This window comes from Seriola dumerili, unplaced genomic scaffold (genome assembly GCF_002260705.1).
Source record: "Seriola dumerili isolate Sdu_G_001 unplaced genomic scaffold, Sdu_1.0 BDQW01000036.1, whole genome shotgun sequence".
Lineage (NCBI taxonomy): Eukaryota > Metazoa > Chordata > Actinopteri > Carangiformes > Carangidae > Seriola > Seriola dumerili.
In genome coordinates this window covers 456,446-480,516 of record NW_019174291.1, presented here as the reverse complement: position 1 = coordinate 480,516, position 24,071 = coordinate 456,446, and the positions used below count along the sequence as shown (strand labels likewise).

The window sequence follows — 24,071 nt, the reverse complement described above, 5'->3', positions numbered from 1 at the left end:
TACGCGAGCCGACACGTGTCTGAGGAAACACTGTTCCCGTGTGTAAACTACAGCAGCACCCATTCTTTTCTTTTTTTTTTTTAACCTTTATTTATCTGAGGAAGGTTTGTTTGCTTGTTGTTTTGTTTGTGTTGTTCATTTGCCCAGCAGCTGCAGGATGAGACCGTTTTACTCATCAACGTTATCAGACATATTAACAGGCAGCTGCTACATATTTATGGTTACACGACTTCACACTCGGCAGCTTCAATCATCGACAGTTTGCCCTCTGGGGAGTGTGTTCTCTCGTGTGAATCTGAATGTCAGACAGCTCAGTGAGGGACACTTTATATCTGTATCTACGCTGAACTTTGACGAATGAGAACTTCTGTTTGATGGCTGTTAATTTGATTCAATCAATTTGCTAAAGATTTTATGATGAGGAGATTTATGATGAGAGTTGCATAGAGGATGATGGTGCTTTCTGATTTTTGTCTCTCACTCATTTATTTATTTATTTTTTTTAAAAAGCAACAGCAAGAACAAGAGCCACTGAGGGGTCCTTACAATTAGGAATGAAATAAGCATTTGGTATTATGGAGTTACGTGAGGAACATTTCATTAGCTGTAAAATAAAAAATATTCCTTTTCTGTGCAGCACAGTGATCCAGCTTGTTTTTGGTTTGTGTATGGAGGTTAAGATCAAGTCAGTCTTCAACAGTCTTTTAGTTCCCCCACACGAAATAAAGCCTCAAAACTAAATAAAACTACAATCCATGACAGAATTAGATAATCCGCCTGGAACACATGCTGCATATTTGGGTGTGTTTCAAAAAGCACTGGACATTTTCCAATGAGGGCTTGACAGAATTTGGTTGTTTGGTTTTGACAGGGTTAAGTCACATGAAGCAATTAATATAATTACCCAAAATTGTGTTTAAAACTGGAACAAACCTCGCCGTCCTCACTGATGCCATGTTGGTTTGTGTCTCCACTGCTGTGCACCTGGCTGTGTGTGCCGCCTGAATTTGTGATGCAGAAAACCTGAGAACAAGTCAAACCTTTGTCAGATTTCCAGGGCGGGCAGGATGCTGAGCTGCTGCACAGACTGAAGAAAACACTGCAGAGAGAAAGACAAGATTTTTGGAAATAATAATAGAATTTTTAACAGTGTGTGTGCCTCCCACTGCTATGATGTTATTGGTAAATTGTATTATATAAGAGAGAATGCATGCCTTCTCTACATTAAGTTAAATTCTATTTGACGGGGTTTGTAATTCTGTATTGCAAAGAAACAAAAAAAGAATTTGCCTCAATCACTAAGAGGAATAACTAGAACAGCAGCAACAAACATCTGAGAAAACTTAAAAAAGGAATAACAGGAGCCGCTGTACTGTTGTTTCACTCCCGGACTTCACCTCTGCTCTATCCCTGTTCAATTAGAGCACCTCTGTTGGCCTCAGAGTGCAGCCCAGAAAGCTTTCACCACAGTTATTATGTCTTAAAATGTCAACTTCCCACTTTGTCGCCAGAAAAAAGTGAAAAAAAAAAAAAAAAAGTGACAATACCATGTCAGCCAGAAATACAGTATGACACATGTGCCTTAATGTGCCTGTGTGTATGCTGCATGTAAAAAACAACAATTGACAGAGCAGATTATTCCAAACACATTTATTACAGTGATCTATCCACACACCTGCTGTATGCCAGCAGGGAGGCACTGCAACATTAAAGACCTGACAAAAACAAATCTAAATTAAATGTTCACATCTGGATTTACATTCAAATACAACAAATTCAAATGGACTTCATTTTATACATCTGGATTTACTAAAACATCAGTCGAGGCTTTTTCTCTGACACGCTGGACTTGGGGGAAGAATTGTGGCGAGTTCTCAGACCAATGTGAAGCTCCGGTACATCACCAGTCACAGTGCTCATGTCTTAACCTGGATGACGTGTGAGTGTAGATCAGACAGGATAAATATTGACAATTGAAATGGTTTGTAAGTGAACAGTTTGTGTATCTTTGTGCCTAGTGTTGTGTATATTTAACTAAGAGCTGGGAGATATATTGACATGTGATATGAATTTTGACTGCAACACAAAACAGGCATGCCCTTACCTACTTTACTGTATTAGACCTACTGAGACTATGTCACCTGACCCTCGTGAAGCTCAAATGGTCAAAAATGTCATATTTTCCTAATAAAAGTAATCAAAGAAGCTCAAATCTATTAATTATGAGGTTTCATTTTTTTATTTTATTTTGCCCACTTTGAACTAATCTACATCAGAACGGTGGAACTACCTGTCAAACCTGCAATATGTTCTACTCTCCAGGCAAAGCTGAGACTACTCTGGCGTAAAAGTGCAACATTTGTACTGGGGAAATAAAAAACCGAAACGCCAGGAGAGCAATAAGAAGCGTGTGCTGTGAAGAGACTCTCCCAGTGGAGACGCAGCCTTGATGCTCTTCTCTCACTGCCAAGTAAACACAGCCACCGTCCTAATGAGTGGGTGGGAGAGCAAAAGGTGTCTGGGAAAGATGTGTAACTCCCACGGAGGACGTGAGGAGGAGGAAAGGAGCTGTTCCTCACATGCTAATCATGTCCTGTGCTGCCTCACTGGAACCTGCATTATACAAAAACGTTAGAAATGAGGCTTGTGATGAAACCGCTGCCAGGTTCAACTCCAACAGTGTAAAACCTTCCCGAGTGCTGCCAGATGATTATAAAGATCAAAGCCAAAGACGTTTATAATAATGACCCTTTCAAAGACAAAAAAAAAAGAGGGAAATATAAAAGATCTATGAATATATACGAAGCAAAAAAAAAAGCACTTAAAGTGGATGTGAAGGGGAATGTCTAGAAAATAAGTGTGAAAGAATTGATTCTGGCAGTTTCTGGCTGATCTCGGGGGGGTCATGCCAGTAAAATTAAAGATCCAAATTGAAGAGGAATGAAAAGAGGGAGAAAGAGTTTCAGTTCACATGAGAACGAGGGCAGTAAAAAGCTCTAACTGTCCTCTCAAAGTGACTGGGAATAATAACATTGAACCCTATTTATTTTTTGCTACAGATATCAGTACGCGCTCTGTCCACACTACCTCTCTCTTTCTCTCTCTCTCTCTCTCTCTCTCTCTCTCTCTCTCTATCAGCATCCTGAGATGTCTTTGGTTTTGTTGCGCCGTTGGAAGCGTGTGTCAGCAGGGTCAAAGCCTTGCTCGCAGGCTCCGAACAGAGCCCAGCTGGGGGTCTTGGCCATGTAGTCCAACGCCGAGAAGCTCTGCTGTCCCCCGCTCTCCTCGTGAGCCTGGACCAACTCCTGGAAACGCTCGTAGTCGATCCACGTCCACCACTCACCATCCACCTTGAACTGAAAGCACACGAGGAAGAGAGAGTAGTGAGAGAGGCTGTATATACATGTCTGCTGGCTTCTTCTGGGGCTGGCTGCACAAAACACTTTAAGATTTAAGATTCTCCTTTAAATCTGAGTTACGGTTCACTTAAGTATTTAAGGTTTTCTTCTTAACTTGTTCTTATACTTAAGGAATCACTTAAAGTCAGTTAAGCCATTGCACAAAAGACCTTAGCGACCAAAGGGAGAAAAAAAAAAAAAAACTAAAGGTACCTCTGACTCTATCTTAACTGCAACATGGCTGAGTTCATGGGGATAAATGAAGGAAATGAAGAGTGTTCTGCCACCGGGAGACACCCTTAATGCTGAGGAATTGGTTTTACATTGGTTTTACTGACCAGCAGTCAGTTTATGTCCGACCGTCTAGAGTTGGATCCCTCTACTTTCTGCTCTACGGTTTTAAGCCATATGATCTCTCCGGTCAGGTAAAGTCGAGGTATTTCATGTCTTTCTGTAAAATCTCTTTCACTGCTGCAAATAATTCAACTTTTTTTTTTCCTTATTTAAGGAAACCTTTAAAGAGATTCTGGGTAACACCCTGAAGTAACTCCCCCAGCTAAGGAGAAATAAAACTTCAAGTGTCATACTTCAGTGGAAAACTCCCTGTTTCATGACTAAAATAAAGAAACCAAGTAAAATCTTATCTCACATGACTTATTTTTGATTAATTGATGAATTGTGGTCTATAAAATGTCACAAATGATGAAACACCCACCTGTTACTGTGACCCATAATGGAACAGGAAATAAACCCAAACAATCCCAGCAAGGAAACAGAAAGTAACGCACATGTGATCAAACACACCCGCAGTGATTACAGAGCGTCTTGCTCCACATTTACCACTTGCTGTTTGCTTTGCCTTTTTTTTTTTTTTTTTTTTTTAAAACAATTGCTGTAGGTTCTCCAACTCCACCTCCTCCCTTCTCCTCACATCTCTTCTTTTATCAATCACTGCTTCTTAGTCCTTCACCCAATTCGCCATCCATTTTATTGAAGAGAAAAAAAGAGGGAGATAAATGGACAGAAGGAGAGCAAAAGTGTGTGTGTGTGTGATTATTCGTGTGAGGCACGGCGACTACCAGAGAGAGAAAGAAGAGCTTATGTGTTCAACAGTGAGGGAAAGACCTCTAACATCATTCTGCCTCTCTAATCCTGCTGATTTTCCCAAAACAAGCGCGGTGGGGGGGGGGGGTTGAAGAGCATGACCTCTGCTTTTCCAGCTCACAACAGTGCTCTCCAGCTCATACAGTACCACGTTTCCCTCCTTGTCTGCAAAGGTGGGAAAGAACTGAGAGAAACAGAACATGCTAAACATAGGACACAACCTTTCCTCTGAAGATTAGTGCTGTTTATGGCAGCGTGTAGCAAAGTCTGATCTTTAAAACAGCCCTTGTTGACTTGAACTCACTCGTGGGTATTGTTTGGAGGTTGTAACTGGATAAGAAATGGCACAAAGTTGTCACTGGGGAAGGCTGCTGTGCTTTTAGCTTTCAGCATTTAGCATTTTAAAGCTCTTTCAGGTTCATAGCTGCTGTCACCAGACCCCCCCCCCCCCCCCCCTTGTGTGCATTGGGTCTTGCTTTTTTTTCTTTTTAATTCTGAGCCTTATACCAAACTGCTTCTACAACTGTAATTCACACAACGGGAGGGAAAAAGCTAGAGTTACATCACTGACGTTCTCAGAAAAAGACAGCAGCTCAATATGACAAAATGTACTCATGAAGGACTAACATTTATTCGACCAGTTAAAGACTTTGCTGCTGGAGATGATGGCCTGCTGAGGGAGGAACTGCATTAAGCGTTTGAGTGTTAGCCTTTAGATGCCTTGCCCCTGCGTCAGCCATTAGAGACACGCTGCCCGCTGCATTGCTAATGAGGCCTGAGAAAGGAGGGGATTAAAGCAGCGTCTATTGTTAATGTTTCTGGTAATGAGAAGGGATGATATTTATTCAGCCGGCATCTCGGCAAACAATTTCAGTCTCTGAGCAACAAAGCGAAGCGGGTTCTGTACGGGGAGAGAACGAGGCGGCCTGTTGTTTTTACTAACAGCGACTTTGCTGAGGATCACTGGGGATGCTGAGGACAGCTTCTTCACTCAGCACCACAGGAGGTGCCTTCATGTATGACCACATGCCAATGAGCTGTGCGCTACTTTCACACTGATGTCTCATTCTGTCTTTAGGGAGAAATAGTCAGTGCTCAAAAGGAAGAAAATGTTATTTTTTCTTCCAGTGATGCACGTCCTGTCCGTGTGTAATAGTCAACAAATTGCCCATGTTGTCTGCATAAATTTATTTTATTTTTGTCAACAGCCAATCAAATAGTTCCAGACTTACAGTTAAGACAGCAGTTACAGTTAAATACCCACAGATATCTACACGACCAACCAACTGAGGAGGAGTCATACACTGTATCTGGTTTCATGTGCCAACAAACCACTGTAAATACTGTCTGTAACCTGATGGAAAAATAGCAAATTTAGTTTTAAAGCTAAAATATGCAAGTTCAAAATCAAGCTATTGCTACCATAAGACTTGACAGTCTCCGCCCAATCGACAGCCATGAGCTCCCCCCCCTGACTTCGGGCTCGTCTGATTGGTTAGAAGGGCGAGGCTCACTCAGAAATTTTTAGAAGGAAATATCTCTGCAATGCTGCAAAGCTTTTGACAGCACCTCTCCATGTTAACATATGTTTCACGTCATGTTTGCCTCCCAGCAGGAGGCTAAAAGGCTAAAGGAGACATTATTGTTCCCTAATAATGTGAATATGAGTAAACTCGCTAAAGAAGGCGATTGACTTTTGCACTGACACACACCGCTGCAGGGAGCAAGCACACACGCACGCACGCACACACACATACACACATACACACACAAACAAACAAACGAACAGACGCAGGGGAGAAACAGTGAGCTGCTGCTAGCAGGTGTGCAGAGTGGTAAAACCAATCCATCGTGTCTCATCTCGTTGGTGCGTTGCAGCCTCCGTGTGAGACGCTTCAACTGGTGATTGTGTGTTCTTAAAACTAATTTCAGGGCTGTCCTCACCTTTTCATCCCCGAGCGCAGTGTAGCTGTGGTGTTTCTGCTGTAACAGCACCCTGCTGGTCAGGTGCTCTGAATAGCTCGGAAAAGGAGTGAAGATTTGTGGCTTCACCCGGGTGTTGTGTTTACATCACTGCTGATTGGAGCCGGAGCTGATATATACATGTGTCTGCTGCAGAGTCATTTGGCCTGGGTGTGAATGATGATCGAACCCTTTTCCACGGCAGATAAAAGCCCCATGTTAGCTTGTCTTTTGACCGGTGGAAAAGGGGCTTAAGTCAATAGGACTTTCAGGAAGATCTGGGAGGTTTGTGTCTTAACTGTGTCATATCTGTTTTCTCTTTACACTGTCCTGTGAGAGAAAGGCCAATGAGATGGATGGAAGGGGGTGGAAAATGAGAGGAAAAAAAAGATGGGGGAAGGGAAGGAGAGAAAAAAGAGGAGAGATGAAAGAGGGAAACGGCTGAGAGTGTAGAAGAGAAATGCCTATCAATGGGAGGATCCCAGGGACTGAAAAGGAACTAATGATGATGATGTGTCAGTGCATGAAGGATCTATCGCCACACACACACGCACGCACAGCTCTGATGTCTTTTAAAGGACTACATCAAACAGTGATATCATCTAACTGGAACTCTAAGATCTGAGGACTGTGCAGTAAGCAAGCATGCACACACGACTGATGTGCTTCCCTGTGATGTGTTTCAAACTCTGCTGTTATGCAAGTTAACATTAAAACCTGGAGGACTTCATATTCTGGACTCTCTTTCTGCTGAGCCTGTGCCGCACAGACATTCAGTACGCCGAAGACACTTAACAGAATAACATCAGGCTTTCTGTTCACGGGAGGAACCTAAAAATGCCTCCAGTTCCCAAACTCTGCTGGATTATTGATGACCGAACAAAGACGGCGGTGTGCCGGCGCACACGCGTCTGTCAACATTTACATAGGAAGGCGCTCATGCTGAAGGTTCCAGTTTTTGATTAAGCTTTAATTTTCATCTCATTCTCAATTTTCCTTTCTACTTGACTGTGTCTGTGTCCTCACTGTGGTTACATTTTAATTGTGATGCACCGACTCCTAACTTTCTCTCCAGATACATAAACCCATGTATCAGCTGATACAGGGCGCCGATTTTAAACCTGTACTCTAACACATTTAGAGGAATGATTGTAATCATTTGAGGAAATATTAGGTTGTAACAACCTGTGACTTGGTGATCATATATTGAGACGTTCACACACTGTTCTTTGGGAGTTTTGCACATTTTAATTAGTTTGTTCTTGTGGTTTATAAAGTCATGTTGTTCCAATTCATAAAAGGCAGTGACACAGAAATAGTATTTAATGTGGATCGATCACGTGCAGAAACAATTCAATCCAAACAAGGGTTCACAGCTAGTTTTTTTTAGTGCAGCGTCTCAAGTTGTTCCATCTGCACTCTTGACTTCGCATGTGTAGTGAATAGTTTAAATAACAGACACTTCTTAGTAATTTTTGCTCAAACATCATCATTTTGCTTTAGGCATTCAGAGCCTTTTCTCTCTCATTATGTGCACCATTTAACTCACTGTCCTCAACAACCAAATATTTTGACTCGGACATGAATTAGTGCCACACTCTGCTCACACGCTGTTAACAGCCGTGATGATAACCGTTCATGACAGAGTGGTCAATTGTCATCTCGAGAAGACTGAATAATTCAGCACAAGTTGTCAAATTACAAAATAAAGTCATCAGTGTTTATGTTGGCCACAATAGTCATGATTAATAAAATCTCGAGATGAACCCAGGGTGAATTTGACTCACTTTTCATCCTGCAGTGATTTTTCATTCTGTAAACAGAATTAGTGTAATGTTTGAAAAAAATGTTTATGCTAAAGTTTTAAGTTTATCGCTCCCATGCTATAATGGATTTAAAAAAAAATTGTTGATGTTTTTCATTTCTGCTCCAGTTTCATTTAATTATGATAAACTTAATACACTTTCTCCTTGTGCATTTCTGTCACACTCAGTGAAAACAGAAACACCGTGACAAAGTTGTTTAAGTGTACATGAATTTCCCCATGGATACAGAGAAACAGGCGTACACACTCTGGGAAAATAAGCATAATTAGAGGTGCAGTGAAGGCATTTCTCTCTTCTGTTTCTTCTTGAAAAGGCCTTTACAGATGCTTAAAAAGCCTCACAAGACGCAGTGAGTGCACAACGCTGTTCATTCTTCTCACGGTGGCTCAGCCTTAGCCATTAGTTAACACACAGACAGATCCCGCTTCACAGCATCGAGCACTAATACTGCTGTATCTGTAAGACTGATGCAGGAAGTGAGCAAGTATATTAAGAAATACTGTCAGTTGTAGGCGAGAAGGTGCAAATAAATTAAGGTGTCTGTAATGTATACTACACAAATGGCTTTTTAACACCTTCTTTGTCTCAGTGTGTGTGTGTGTGTGTCTCATCACCAGGAGGGTAATGATAGTTATGATGATGATCTGAGGTTATACCTGGGTGTGCATGCCAGTTTATCTGTGATAACCTGAACTGCTGAACATGTGTGCATCATTTCTTTAACAAGATAAGAGTCTACAGCTCTGCTGCAGCTCATGTTTAGGACCTTTAATGTTTACCGTGTTCACCATCTTTAGCATATTAGCATGCTAATATTGCTAATTAGCACAAAACACAAAGTACAGCTGTGGCTGATGGGAATGTAATATTATCTTTAGTCCATTTTGTGCAACACATTTCCAGTTTCTACATTTTTTAAATTTGTTTTGGACAGGAGGGAAAAGGCAAAGTCAGTAAATCAACTTCCCCATTGGAAACATATGGCTATTTAATAAACATTAAACACCAAATATTATTGTTGGTAGGTCACAATATATGATATATATTTTCCATCTTTAGTAGTTACTTTGTCACATACAGCAGCACTAAGCAAAATGAAAATTCCTACCAGATTTATTCCCTCAACTTCCCTTTGTCTCCGCCATCATGATTCTGCAACTTCATAAGATTTGTGCTGCCAACTTCCTGCTTGAACTTACAGGAACAAAATGCTACTGAACTGTGATTTCCTGTGACTTTAAAACCAGTGATTTTTTTTAGCAAAGTCATTTGTGCAGCATTTTACATGTAGACCTGAAATAAACATTTCACTGTGCAGGAGAAAACTTGTCTAATAAATGATAAACATCATGTCTCTCTCCTGTTATCCCTGCAGGCACTGAGAAGCCCAGAGAGCGTGCAGAGACCACAGAGGTAAATCAATCTGAGAGCAATCCCATGAAAACAAAGATCCAGTAAATAAAAACAAAGGAGGATTAGGACTTTTCTGTGTTTGTGTGTATGATGAGGGGGTGTGGGTGCCTAGCTGACTGGCTTGAATTTCTATTCTGTCAGAGAGAGCCAAGACAGCAATTAATCATCATTCATTAATTATTGACGGACAGTTGCCTTGGCAGAACCCCCCACTGACTGATGCTTTCTGGGCCGGTGAGCCTCTGCCAGAGTTAACCACTCTGATGGTTGCATATTTCCAGAGGGGGGCAGACAGGAGAATAAATTATATAAATAATACAACAAGACAAAAATCAAAACATCAATTTACAAACTATGAACGTGCGGCGAAGTTTATGAGCTGTCTGGAAACCGACTTTGAGAGAAAATGGAGATAAAGGATGTGTGTGTTTGTGTCTGAGAAGAACCTCTATAGAATCACAACAGAAGCAAAGAAGATCACCAGGTACACATTATTCATTAGTATGTGTGAAGGGATGCTAATGCAGTATCCACTGTGCAGGTCCACTGATAACGCTGAAAACTTAGAAATGCTAATATGCAAAAACAGCAGTAGCAGGTAAGCTGCACCTGATAAATATATAAATTATATAATATTTAAAATAAAAAATATAAGGGACTAGTTCGACATTAATATTACTATATATATATATATATTATATTTTTGTTTGATCTAGCAAACTTACCTGATAGCAAGTTTTAAAAACAAAATCAACACAGCCAAGCAAAGAAAGACACATAATCTGGAGCAAACTATGCGTATTACGGGGCTTGACAATCACTTACAGAAATTAGTTACATCAAGACATTAATTACATCAAATGCTTTGGCCTTTTATACGAACACAAAGTCTGCAACAAAAGAATAATTTCAGTATCGATAAATCTGCTGATGATTTTCCCACTAAATTTGTTCTATAAAACGTGAGACAAAAGGGAAAATGCCATCAGTATTTCCAAGATGACTTCAAATTGCTTGTTTTGTCAGACCAACAGTCTAAAGCTTAAACACATTCAGTTTACTAGCAGAGAGGCTGGAACCAATGAATTCTTGTCACTTTTGGAAGAAAAAATAAGTTTGAGCAGAAAATTCATGCTGGGAACTGTTGGTAAAACCACCAGCAACCTCCTGTCTAAGCAAGCTAACATGATGTATTGATTCTTCATCAGTTCAGTTTTCTGCATTTTGTGTTCCCCATATAAAATGTGCTGGAATAAAAGAGTCTTACAATTTCATAAACAGATGCCCCATGTCAATAAATCCTGTATGAAGGATTAAACACCAAATAGAAGAGAGTTTAAGTTTATGTTTGAACTACTTCAGTTTCAGCAGGTGCAAGATCTACAAATCTCATTATATTTAATGCCATACGCTGCAGGTGTGGTACGTGATGTAGTTATGTGTGACCCCCTGAAGCTGAGCGCTTACCTTGGTGTGTGCGATGAGCAAACAGTTGGAGTGCTCGTGTTCGCAGGCGATCTCATACTGAGGCAACATGTCAGCCAGCTGCTGGACGAAGGCCACCACTTCCTGGTGCCAGGGGACGTTAGCCATGGTCAGGCTGCTGGCAGAGCTTTCCCCACAGTATGTCACACCCTGGACACACACGAGCACACGATCAGAACCAAAGCACAGAAAAGACAGAGCTTTACAATGAACTGACCCCAGGAGAACAACACACATCTGGAACATCAAACTGACTGTAACTGGGAAGTAAATTCATTTAGATAATAACAACAACAACAACAATCTTTTTTTCAAAATAAGAGTTAAACATTCAAACATAAAAATGCAGGCCGTTAAACTTTCGTGAAGAGCATTTTCTTTTTATATCTGCCAACTTCTATACTAATACCGATATATCTGTGAAAATCCACAGCCAACAATATGAGCATTTAAAAGTTTTTAAGTCCTCAGATAAAAGGTGGAAACTACAATTCCCAGCTGGTATCACACATGATTTCCGAACACCATCTGATTCTGAGCTGTGATTTAAAACAGATGTTTTCAACCAGAGGTCTGCGACCCCCCCCGGTGCGTCCATGACCATGCACTCAATGATAGTCTGAATGGTCGTCCCCGAGTCACTATCAGTTGAAAACCCCTGATTTAAAGGAATAAATTGTGCTGTTTTCACGGAGCATCAAAGTTCTCTGAAAAAATCGTCTGTTGTTTTCACAGTTGGGCTTCATGATTTTAAGGGAAAGCATAGTCTAGAGGTCTGACAAGAGGCTTCTGACAAATAGGTTGCTGATTGATGTCACACTAAAGCTACCCAGCTACCTGTGTTTCTTTCTTTCAGCAGCATCAGGAAAATGACTGACAACCGCTCAATGACATTTCCTTTACTGCGCCTTACAACACATTTGTCTGGACAGTGGACACTCAGTTTTCTCAAATTCAGGCATAAGATAACGGCATTAAAATATTAAGATGAGTTTAAAGATGATAGCATCATGACTTGCATTGGTGCAGCTGTACTGCATGTCTTGTGTTTTAAATATTGGTGTTTGTAGCATTAAGTCGTGATTGCTTGATGGAGAAATTCATTCAAAACCTTAAAGTTTCTTGGATGACTGTTATTCTGCGTGGTGGGTGGTAAATCACTAACAGTGCTTAGGAAAAACATTTCACTTGAGGCTCTTTGCATATTACAAACTAACAAACAACTCGTGGAGGTGAAATCACTTCACTTCTCTTGAAGCCTTTGTCCTCTCTGGTGAAAGACAGAATGACAAACAAATCAGCTGGAGAAATGCAGAAATGTGTTAATCCTAATCCTTGGATCAGAACAACTAAAGATATCATGAACACAAATAATGAAACTAATTAGATGAAAGAACTGCCTTTACTTTACTTTTAGTGTTGTTTTTATTCTGGAGCGTCTGGATGACAAAAAGGCTTCATACACAGAAACAACTGCTGATTATCAGCAGTAATCTTGGCAGCTGACATATAATTTCCCATTCGACTGTCGAGAGAAATGGGGTAGCAAGTGAAAAACCATCTGGCCTTGGCCACAGAAATCAATCGAAATAGCAGACTGAACGCTGGTTGTGTTCTGATCAATAATGGCAAATCTGGGCTGTGGTTACAAGTGATGAGGAGGGAGGGGCACTGACAGAACTACAGCCCCCCTTGGCAGAGACAAACTATTGATGAGTTTGACTGAGAGCTGAGAGCAGAAAGGTGTGATGGAGGCGCGGAGCGTGTATCTTTGATGTACATTTTGTAAGAACTGAGGGAATCTGCTGCAGGGTCCAATGCAAGATCTGCACCAGCAATCACATTTATCAGTAGTTTTTTGAAGCTGAGCTTTAATATAGATTCAAGAGTATTTGGACTTTCAGGTTTCAGTCCCTAACCAATCATACAGGCCACACAGTGGTCATTGTTTACTGTACTTCATTGTGAAGCTGCCACCTTGAACTAAGGCAGTTAACTGACAGACTGACCTTTGAGTTAATAAATCGCTGTCATTGTTGGAGCTCCTGAATTACACAACAAAAATATTGTAGAGGTGGCAGACACGACTGATCTAGAATCTGCAGAAGTGGTATGTATTTCATTTTTCAGCCTTTCTGTGAGCGCCAACATTGAATCAGCCTCTTAGTCTCCCAAACAAATGGAAGAGAAAGCTTCGTTGGGATGACATGCAGTCAGCACATACCTTTCCAAACACAACCAGAGCCGTGGGACCAGGTAAAACCAAGAATGTGCAGTATAACAATTTTGTGCTGAGGGAATCTCTCCAGAGACCAAAGTGTTGGATGGTCACATCTCTCTGCTACAGACAACTCTTCCATTTATGAAATATACAGCGAACAGTGGGAAAATAAGTTTTAAAGAATTACACGTGCCCTTGGGGGTTGGAACAGCCATCGGGGGCAATTTGGGATTCAGTATTTTGCCCAAAGACACTTCAGCACGCGGACTGAAGGAGCTGGGGATCGAACCACTCTGATTAGCAGATGACCTGCTCTACCTCCTGAGCCACAGCCGCCCCATATAGAATGCTTACTGCTTTTTGCAATGTGTACCATTTAGGTGGATGATAGTAAGTGTTCTGCACAAAATTACAGTGCTATAGTGTGCGCTTGTAGTAAAGGCAGGATTGCTTGTTTGGGATTCCTAGTGAAAGTTTGCTACAACACCTAGTTGGTGTAAACACGGTGTACCTAATCAGTAAAAGTTGGTTCACTCACTTCAGTATTTCTTACCAAGTTTTAATCTCTAACACACACACACACACACACACACACACACACACACACACACACACACACACACACAGAGGCCACCTGTGTGGCAGCGTGCTGTTACAGAGCCAAGGCAGCAGCTGTGCCATCTTAATTCTGGCCAGGAGCACTGTCTGATCCTCACCCAGGTATCTCATCGGGGAAGTACAGGAGTTAGAGAGCATGTTAAAAATGAAGTCAAGCATCTAGCCATTTTCCCCTCTGTCTCCCTGGTAACTGTAACGGTATCTCTAAAACAGCAGTGAACAAAGACTCAGTGCTGTAAATGTAAACATACTTGCAGTAGGCCATTGATCCAACCAGCCAGACATCCTAGTCAACCCCTGCTGTACGGCTTTATACATCACATACTGTATTATACCTGTGATGGCCAGCTACTCTCAAAAACAAAAGGAATCTGAATGGTCATGACGTTAACAATTACAGATTGCACCTTAGGATATTAGGCCCATTACCCACAATTACTTGGGTAACCTGGCTTAAATATTCTTTGTTGTGACATCACAAAGTTACGAAAGTCCTGACGGCTGGTTTTAAGGCTCAGTGTCTGAATACAGGTTGTGTGCATTTCTCTGTGGACTGAGGCTTTGATACTTTCACAGTGTTATTATAGAACCTAGACCTGCTTTATAATCAAACAACACATACTATATAGGACCTTTAAAAATAAGTTAATTCTGCTTCATTATTTACTTGTCATTGCATATCTCACATTTGCCCCGTTTCGTTCTTTAGTTAGAGGTGATCAAGAAGCCCCTCAGGACAACTGCAGATTATCTCTATGACTCTCAACTCCGGTCAGTTAAACTGTTCTGACCCCTGAAAAAGCGACATGCCCAGGGAAGATGAAAAACCAGATGTTACACGATACCAAAGGAGCCATTTCCTAAATCCAATAAGCAGAACTTATACCCATGAAAAAGGTGTTTTTTCTTGGGAAAGAGAAAACTCCCTCCTCCTTTTGGAGTATTTACTTGCTTTCCTCTGTGGCAGACTACACAAGACATTCTTCTAACTGATCGCTGTCTCTGACTGGCCTGGTTATTTCAAGGCTGCCCTTCACATCAATTCAGGCCTGTCCACTCAAGTGCCGTAGGGGATCTCTGACTTCAGTTGTGAACTGCAGCCATTTCTGCAGTAATTTAACCACATACGTCTTGAAGGGCTACTTGAGAATTCACCTCACAAAAGAAATCCAACACAACTTTTTTTTTTTTCTCTTTAGGGGTTGAGTTTGGAGAGAAAGAAAGAGGGTGTGTTTGGGGCTAAGACAGGGCAGAGATGCTGGACAGAATTTATGAGGGGCCTTGGTGTTATCAGCCTTGCCTGGAGGCCCACTGAATAAAGATCAACTATCCAGGACTCAGCATAAATCACCAGGAATGGGCAAAGCAGGGGGAGGGAGCAAGAAGAGGAAATGGGAAAAGATCTTTGAGATATACACAGGGAACGAATGTACTGTATCACTGAGGATGGTATGAGAGTGTGGGAGAGATGGGGGTAATGAGGAAGAACCCTTCACCTGCTCACAGATAATCTATGTCTTTTGCCTTTAATGGAAATCATAAATGCAGATCCTGAAGGCCCCCCTCACCATGCGCAACATACAGCTGTGTGCGTCTGACCAAATTTATCTCTACATTTACGCTCTGACCCACTCCCTTCTCCCTCACTCTCTCTCTCTCTCTCTCTTTCAGTAATCCATTTCCTTCCTGGGCGAGAGAGGGACCAGTGGCAGGTAAGTGGTATTGATGTTGCACTGAGATGATAAATAACACCTCAGACAACAATCAGACAAGCGGATGGTAAATAGCGCAGGCAGAATGTGTTGCGCCACATAAGATGACGGACTAATGATGAATGGGTCAATAACAATGGTGTTGCTGCTGGCGACGGTGGACACGCAAACACCCGTGCGATGTACCATTTTTACACATCCACACTTCATATATACAGTATATTTACATATATACATATAGAAGGGTGAAAAACATGAACCTGAATAAATGAGGGGAAAACATAAATTACAGATGCTCTCAATAATAATTGAGAAAGCGTTTTGCTGGCGTAGTTCGACTCCACTCGTTCCCCTTGGAGGGAAGGGTCCGTGCGAGTCAATGGAAGTTATTCTGAGTGATTACCTTTATACTCCCATGAAACATTTCAAATCTGTAAAAAAAGGTCTCTTCCATGATGAGCATGGCTCTCCAGAGGGCAGGAGGGTTCACTGAATAGTTTAATGAGTGTGAAAATAATGTGAATCGTGCTGTAGCCTTCACAGTCACTAAAGCTCAACCCAATTAAACACCTATGGGAGTGTTGGAAAGAGAAGAGCTCTCTATCATCGCGGTCATCAAAACAATAAATGTGGGAATATCTTTTGGAAGAATGGTGTTTCTACCTCCTGTAGAGTCCAGAGACTCAACCAAGGAGCACTGAATCTCTTCTTCTGGTGACTTATGGCTGCCCAACATCTTGCCAAGACACTTCATGTTGGCTTTGTCACACATTTAACTAATTACTTTAGAAAATCAATTTGTTCCACTTCTGCATAAATTATTGAGCTGTTATGTCCCTCATCTCCTACCTGTAATCTCTCCTTAGTCCCTAGAGATGGACTAAAGACCAGAGATGAAACTGAATTTACAGCTCAAGACCCAAATATCTGGTGTCATCTGTAATCTTAAATTACTACCTTAAATCACCAAAATTAGCAGGTATAAGCCGTTTTTTTAAACGCTGGTAAACTTGCAAAAAGTGATTGACTCCTTTTACACTGCCAGCCGAGTTTGCCAGAGAGGACGCACACAACTTCAGGCAGAAGTGTCACATACAGTTACACACACACGCACGCACGCACGCACGCACGCACGCACGCACGCACGCACGCACACACACACAGGGGAGAAAGAGTGAGCTCCTAGCTGCTCCTTGCGGACATCACTGGTGATCGGAGCCTGAGCCGATGAATACCTGTGTCTACTGAGTCATTTGAGCCAGGTGTGAATGCTGATAGTAGCCTTTTCCATTGCTGACAAAAGCCAGATGTTAGCAGGTTTTTTGAACCGTGGAAAAGGGGCTTTATATAGTATACTGTATAAAATAACTAGAGAGACCATCTGACAGTGGGATTACACTGGCTGTGATGTCTTTCAACATGTTGAAGCTTCAGTTTTCATTTGTAGATTATTGCTACAATATTACATGAGTATGCAGTACACTCATTGGTTGGACCACACCCATCTTCAAACTCTTCGTTGCCTTCATTTTAATCTCAAGTACTGTAAAATGTCATGACTGTATCTTGTACGGTTGTGACGCCATCACTGTAACTAAATCATCTGTGCACAGACAGACAGATATATAAAGTCCTAAAACCACCTCAGTGGTAGTTACCGCCACAGTAGGCGTCTCCAGGATCATATTTTGCCCTGATGACACACACACACACACACACACACACACACACAGACTCACAAGGTGAAAACAATACCCACCACCCGATCATGGCCGGTAAAAGTAAAAGTAAAGTTACTATGAAAGCCATTTCACAGACGTGGTGCTAGTGCCTTGGTCCCCCATCAGTCAGCAGTGAGGGCTAATTTGAGAGCTGGTGTAGTGAAGGAGCAACTCGCTCCGTCATACTGTCACCAGTCCATCCTGGGTCCATTACTGGGCTCATGATGCTGAAGTCGATAGCTTGCCCAAAGCTCAGCAGCCAGAGGGGTTCATCTGTTCAGTGAAGGACGATATACTGCTCATGGGCAGGAGGAAGGGAAGTGGGGGCCAAGAGATAAGAGAGAGACAGAGGAGATAGTTTATAGTGTTGAGAAAGGGATGAGAAGGCAGGGGCGCCTTCACCCTGACGGTGACCCTTTACCTGCGCCAGAGTCACGTTAAATCATTTTTTACACTGTTTTTTTACACTGTCCTGAAGATCAAACTTTGAGAAAGTGAAATACTTAAAGAGAAGGAAATAAATCATCACCTACTGTAGAACAGGATATTGGACAAATGCGGGGCCAAGGATGGGTATCAAATATGAAACGTTACAACAACCACTCACTGTGTGTGTGTGTTAATGAGGGAGTAAGGCAGAAACTAATGTTGTCAGTGTTATCAATTATTTTTCTGATTTGTCTTTAGATAAGTTGATGACATGGCAGAAAATTGTGAACAATGTCCATAACAACTAATAAATGAATGAATGTAGAATCTGCATGTGACATTCACAGAATTTTGTGTGTGCAACTGTTTATAGGTATCCAACTTCACCCCCTTAAAAAAATATCAGACTGATTGTGTTTTGGTTTTGTTCTTTGCTTCTCTCCTTGTGTGATAAAAGCAACACAAAGCAGTTACGCATGAACAAAGTGGAAAATGTGAGTGTAGCTTAATCATATTAACATCTCCGTTCCTGTGTCATATTTGATGGGAGTCTCTGATTACCTGTCCAGTCCAGCGCTCCCTGCTGTCTTGTTAGTGTTGCACGCTCTCTAATATAATGAAATGCCACGTAGTGGTGGATCAATATGAAATGTTTAATAGAGAAGCTATAGCCAAGTCTCAGGGGACAACCTAGATTCAGAAGTGTGTGTTTTTCACCCATTAAAAGCTTGGCTTGCTTCAAGCAAGTTTTGGATTACTTTAGTAGCAATAAAACGCAACATGTAAGTAGGTGAAAATAGCTTAATGTAGAGGGAAAAGGGGAGATAGACACGGGGATCCTTTAACTGTCACACAGCTGGTGCAATTCATTTTTGCACAGATGGCAAAAAATTACTTTGACATTTACAACACACAGTGAAAGATCATATTCGAACACAAAGAACAGACTCAAAAGAGAAACAGAGAGAAAACAAGTGGAGATGAGTTGAGCATCGGTTCATCTTTACACAACAGTGTAAAGTCATAAGAGACAGGGAACATACATTAGAAAATAAAAGAGAAAGCAGTTGATATGCAGATATATCAGACATAACTGTTGGATTTCCATGGTCTGTGTGCTTGTATCCAGACTAATCACTCAGTGAACTGCCCTCCAGCACGTCTTTTTCTTATGTTATGGTAATGATTTTTTTTTAGTTACCCTTTAACTCTCTCAACAAGCCCAACCTGTGTCAGACAGTCAGTTTACTAACCAGCCAGACAATAACTCCACCATCAGTTTTTTTTCCCGCTGATCACAACCTCAGAATCACAAAAAAAGGAACAGATGTTCAGTCACCAGCGTGACCACCACCACAGCAGGATTTATGCTTCTCCGGGGTGCTTGCGGGTAAACCCACCTCTGTGTAGGTTTGCAAAGTCGTTTACATCTATCTCCCTAAAGCATATCTCCAGCTTAAACTGTCGCACACTGCATCCCATCCGTCAGGTGAGCCATGAATGAGTGCAAAGATATTTCAGTGGATAGACAATGGAGGGAAAGTACAAGACAAACACAGCGCATCTCTGTACACAAAGGAAGCACAGGGGGGAGGATGATTAATAAGAATGTGAGCTTGTTAGTTTAGTTAGTTTTAAAACGGGAGCACACTGCCAAAAACACTTCATTAGGGGGAAAATGAAAAACACCTTCTCACACACCCAAACACAAACACACACACACTCCTGCTGCCTGTTGGCCCTTCAGAAAGTTTTGTTTGGTCCCCCCCCCCCCCCCCCCCCCCTCCCTTCCCCGCCAACATGCTTCCACCCTCGGACTGCAGAGATCCCTCATTACAGCACTGGCTCCCTCGTCTCATTATTTTGAGCTGAAAACTTGTATGCTGCTGCAGTTTTCTGACGGGGAAAGTTTAATATTGTTTTTGTAGTAAAAGTTGAGCAAATCTTTAGTACGAATGTGGCAGTCAGTCTCTGTCTGCACTGCGATGAGCTGGATGATTTGTTTGCTTTGTGTGCTTGTGGGCCAAACCTTTGTTGTGTAATTAGCCAAATGAAGGATGCATTTTTATTTTCAGTACAAACCCAGGGTGCCCAATCCACAATCCTCCCATTTGTTGTTTTAATTACGGAAAATATTTCAAAAATTTGTCATCTGCATGTGGAGCTGTTAATACACAGTGACTGACAACCAGAATAAATGTGTCGGATTTTATGATTCAAGTAAGTGCAGAGAAACGATCAATTAAAGCAATACCTACACTCTGGTGCTTTTATTAATATTTTGGCTGGACTACAACTGCGGGGCCAGCCCTGCAAATGCAAATGTCTGTTGCTGACTGATTGACTGACTGATGTTACACCATTCATCAGCTGTGTTGGAGTTCAACCATTGGCCTTCTTTCAAAATGAATTGGTGCAAACAGTTTCTATTACGCCATCAGTGGCTGTTTACAGGCAGTGTTGCATACTTAACGCCTTTGTTGCGATAGATTTACCGACTTTTAAGACTCAGCAACTTTTTTTTTCAAAGAATCACCGAGCTGAATGAATCTAGAGACTTTTTGGGGAAACATTAGCTACTTTCTGTTGAAGAGTCGCCAGTCCTGCCCCGCGAGCATGAGGTCAGGCTTTCCTTCCACAGGCACTCTCTCTCCATGCCTCTCATTCAACTGAGCACACGGCAGCTGACACAGACATGAGTGAACTTCTAACTTTCTCTCTGAGTGATCATCTTACATGTAAATACTGTATAGCTGAAATCACAGCACAGTTTTTGTCTTTAATTTATGTGTTTGGTGAGTCTTGTGTTTCAGTCACTATTTCATTCTTGTTCCGTTGTCTGAAAACAGAAACAGAAAACATGTGAATGAGAACAGCTTTATTGTGGATTCTGCTGTATTACAATACTATATATGTGAGCACAGAGAGGAGGAGAGAAGCAAACAGATTAAGGGCTGAAGGCTGACACCAAGGTGAACGCAAATATGACACAAATATTCATAAGTGATATATGATCATATGATAATTAGCATATTGTATACATCTAATGGCATTAAGTGACTTTTCCAGGAGGGTTTAGCTACTTTTAAGTGAAAGTAGTTGTTTTCAGTTGTTTTTTAAACTACATCCTCAATTTCGCACAGACCACACACTGTCCAGCCATACACTAGTTTTGACCTAGTCTTGCATCAGTGTGAACCGTGGGCAACACTAGCTTGAGGTGAGTGTGTTTTATCTTCACCGGTCTGGCTTTCTGTTGTCAGTGCTGCAGTGTTGGCTAACTGATAACCTGCAGATAGTTCCACAGTGCCTAGTGTGCAATAAGCTGCTCAGTGCTACAACATTTTTACCTCCAGTCACTGCCAGTCTTGCATGCACCTGCACATTTTCAACAGGATAAGTTGGGTCATAACCAGTTCTAGTGTGGGTGGTGTGATCGTATTTCTGCAGCATCAGCACCGTGATGCAGCACCAGAGGAAAAGAACATAGAAAGGATGAAGACAAGTTGTTACTGAACGTTGCTTAACATCATCTTTTTCTCCTTCCTTAGAGACGATGGCACTTCACCCAATGCAGATGTCAACGATGTGCACTGAGACAGCAAAACAGACACGTTTTACACTATCGACACTCCTGCCCCAGCTCTGCTTAAATATGTTATCTAGAGCTACAGGATATCTGTACAGAATGTACCTTTCCAGGAAGGAAGAGGGTTGAACGTGGCATAATCTGGGACTATCCCATCTCTACAGCCTAACAGGAGCAGAATTTTTAAGGCTGGCATCAATATTTGAAGGTTGAAAATACCTCATTTGTTTATTTGGTTTTTATTTTTTTTTGTTTTTTTTACATTAACACGAACAAATATTTTTGATTAGAATCCCTTATATTTGGTTATTTAAGATTTGTGACACAGATCTGTACTGAGAGAGGGCATTTAACAGTTAAACAAAAATAAAGCTGTCAGTGGAGAAGCTATGCAATGACAACACTGTTTCTGAGTTATCACAGACATATTTCGCTACAGGGGTTTCTTGTATGGGCCAAAATAAAATCTCATACTACTATATGGATGAGTGATCAGGAAAAACCTGAAAAAGCCAATGAGTGGAGAAATTTAAGAAATGCAAACACTTGTATAAAGTTCACAACGACCTTCACAATCACCACGTTTCAACCCAACTTAACTCCTAGGAAAATTTTGGACTGATGTATCAGACAGTGCTCTCCAACACAATCATCGCCACAATTATCAACAAAGGAAGAATGTCTTCCGTGGTGTTCACCTTGATATTTTTTCCTTAAATCTGTCGCAGATCTGTGTCTGAGATAAGATAATGCTGGGTGATAGTATGAGCCTCACCTATGTAACATTTTCTGTTCTCCCTCATTACCCACTGTTACAGTGCCCTTGAGTGAGCCACTTGACCCCCAGATGCTCCCATCTGCTGCTGGCCGACAGACATGATTGTGCTGGGCAGCTCCCAGGTGTGACTCTGTGTAACTGTGAACAGGCTGCTGATGAAAAACACCACAGAGCTCAGTAAACATAGCCTGGGTAAATGAAGGTTAAAGAAAGTAAAGGTTGCTATAGCTGGGAGCAGTGGGATCCCAGTGGAGACTGGCCGGTGGTGGCACTCTGTTGCCAGGTGGCACAGGAGCGAGATGTGCTCTGGATTATGAATGAGAGAACGTAGGGAGGGATTCCCATGTGGCAAGAGGTGCGTCACGTATGCTTACTTTGTCTGTGGGAAGCCTTTCACTTGTTCTTTTTGCCTTTACAGGAGGACGTTTAGGAGGAGGAGCACGTGTAATGGGACACACAAGGGGATGGGTAGGGTGTGAGTATTCGTGTGCAAGAGGGGTTAGGGTTAGTGAGCAGATCACCTGTTCAAACCAATTAGTTTGCACCCCTGCAGTGGAATGAAAATAGAATACAACTGAATCTCATCTTTGGTTAACTTCCAAGGTCAAACCTCTCTCTTATCTCTTCTATCTCAGGTGGAGACTAGATTAATTGTGCTGGCCTCATTTTTTACAGAGTAGGCACTGATTAAAATGAAGAGAGGAGAAACCGCACCACACAGCACATTCCACTACAGTTTACTCTAAGGAGGCAGAATATATAATCAAAACAAAGAACTGATGTTTTTGTTTGCATCCCTATGAGTACAGCGCTTTATGCTGAAAGGCAACATAAACTTACTAGAATTACCATTAGGGATGTAACAGTACACTACCTCTTTTTTTTTTTTTTTTTTTTACTGCAGGAGACATTGTTAGTTCCAGTAGATCTGCCCTTTCTGGGTGGCTCACCTGGCAGAGCACAGCCCATAAAGGCTTAGTCCTAACCGCAGCAGCCCGGGTCCGAATCTGTCCACTCGAAATAAATAACATGACAGTGAATTATGNCTGACTTTCCTGTCTCTCTCTCTCTCACTGTGACTCAAAATAAAAAAAATCACACTCAAAATAAAGGAGATTAGTTGACATACATACTTAAATTTCCTACTAAATTTTTTCCTCGACCAAAATGGGTATTATTAACAGTAAAAATTGAACAAAAGATAAACATGATAATGTGGATCTGTCCACTCGAAATAAATAACATGACAGTGAATTATGTTGATTCATCTGTGAAACAAATAAAAAAAATTTTTCCCAGCACAGGAAGTTTCAGTATCAGACAGCTAAATCGGCTGAGGGACGGACTGCACAAGAAGGAAAAAGAGACTGAGAATAAGAAAGGAAAGAGTAAATTCATAGTAGACTGGAAAGCATTTAGTTTATGGACGGAAGAAGCACAAAGGAGGGAAAGAAAAACACAGGCCGGGACGGATAAAACCTCATCTGCGTCTCAGTGTGTCAAAATACAGGACTCCGACCAGAACGCCAAAACCCATCACAACAACAGGATGAACCAGCAGCCTCCACTTCTCATCCCAGGTCTGGTCTGGTCTGGTGTACAAAAAGTCTCTAAATCCATTCAACCCTCCATCACCAGTGAGTACTGACACAGAGGAAAACCATCACCAGGTCCTGAATTTCCCCACGGTGGAGGTAGCAGGTGTCGATGGACATCCGATGTTAGTCCACAGACCACAGACTATTGAGGACGTTAAAAAGGCAACGACTCACCCCCCCACCACCATCAGATGGAGGTGGTGTGAAATTTGCCGCT

General features: G+C 41.7%; 1 protein-coding gene across 2 annotated transcripts in view; it reads right to left on the bottom strand.

The window, feature by feature from the left end:
* Positions 1 to 1,635: 1,635 nt before the first annotated feature.
* The window catches only part of tyw1 (tRNA-yW synthesizing protein 1 homolog), a 61,224-nt gene continuing 38,788 nt past the window's right edge, over positions 1,636 to 24,071 (bottom strand). Inside the window, exons 15-16 of one of the 2 annotated variants that reach the window (XM_022738668.1) lie at positions 11,171 to 11,338; positions 1,636 to 3,356 (exon numbers count right to left, since the gene is read on the bottom strand). In XM_022738668.1, coding sequence (XP_022594389.1) covers positions 3,135 to 3,356; positions 11,171 to 11,338 — 390 coding nt within the window. In that variant the 3' untranslated portion in view covers positions 1,636 to 3,134. The remainder of the gene's footprint in view (positions 3,357 to 11,170; positions 11,339 to 24,071) is intronic. The other variant, XM_022738669.1, reaches the window with a different exon arrangement.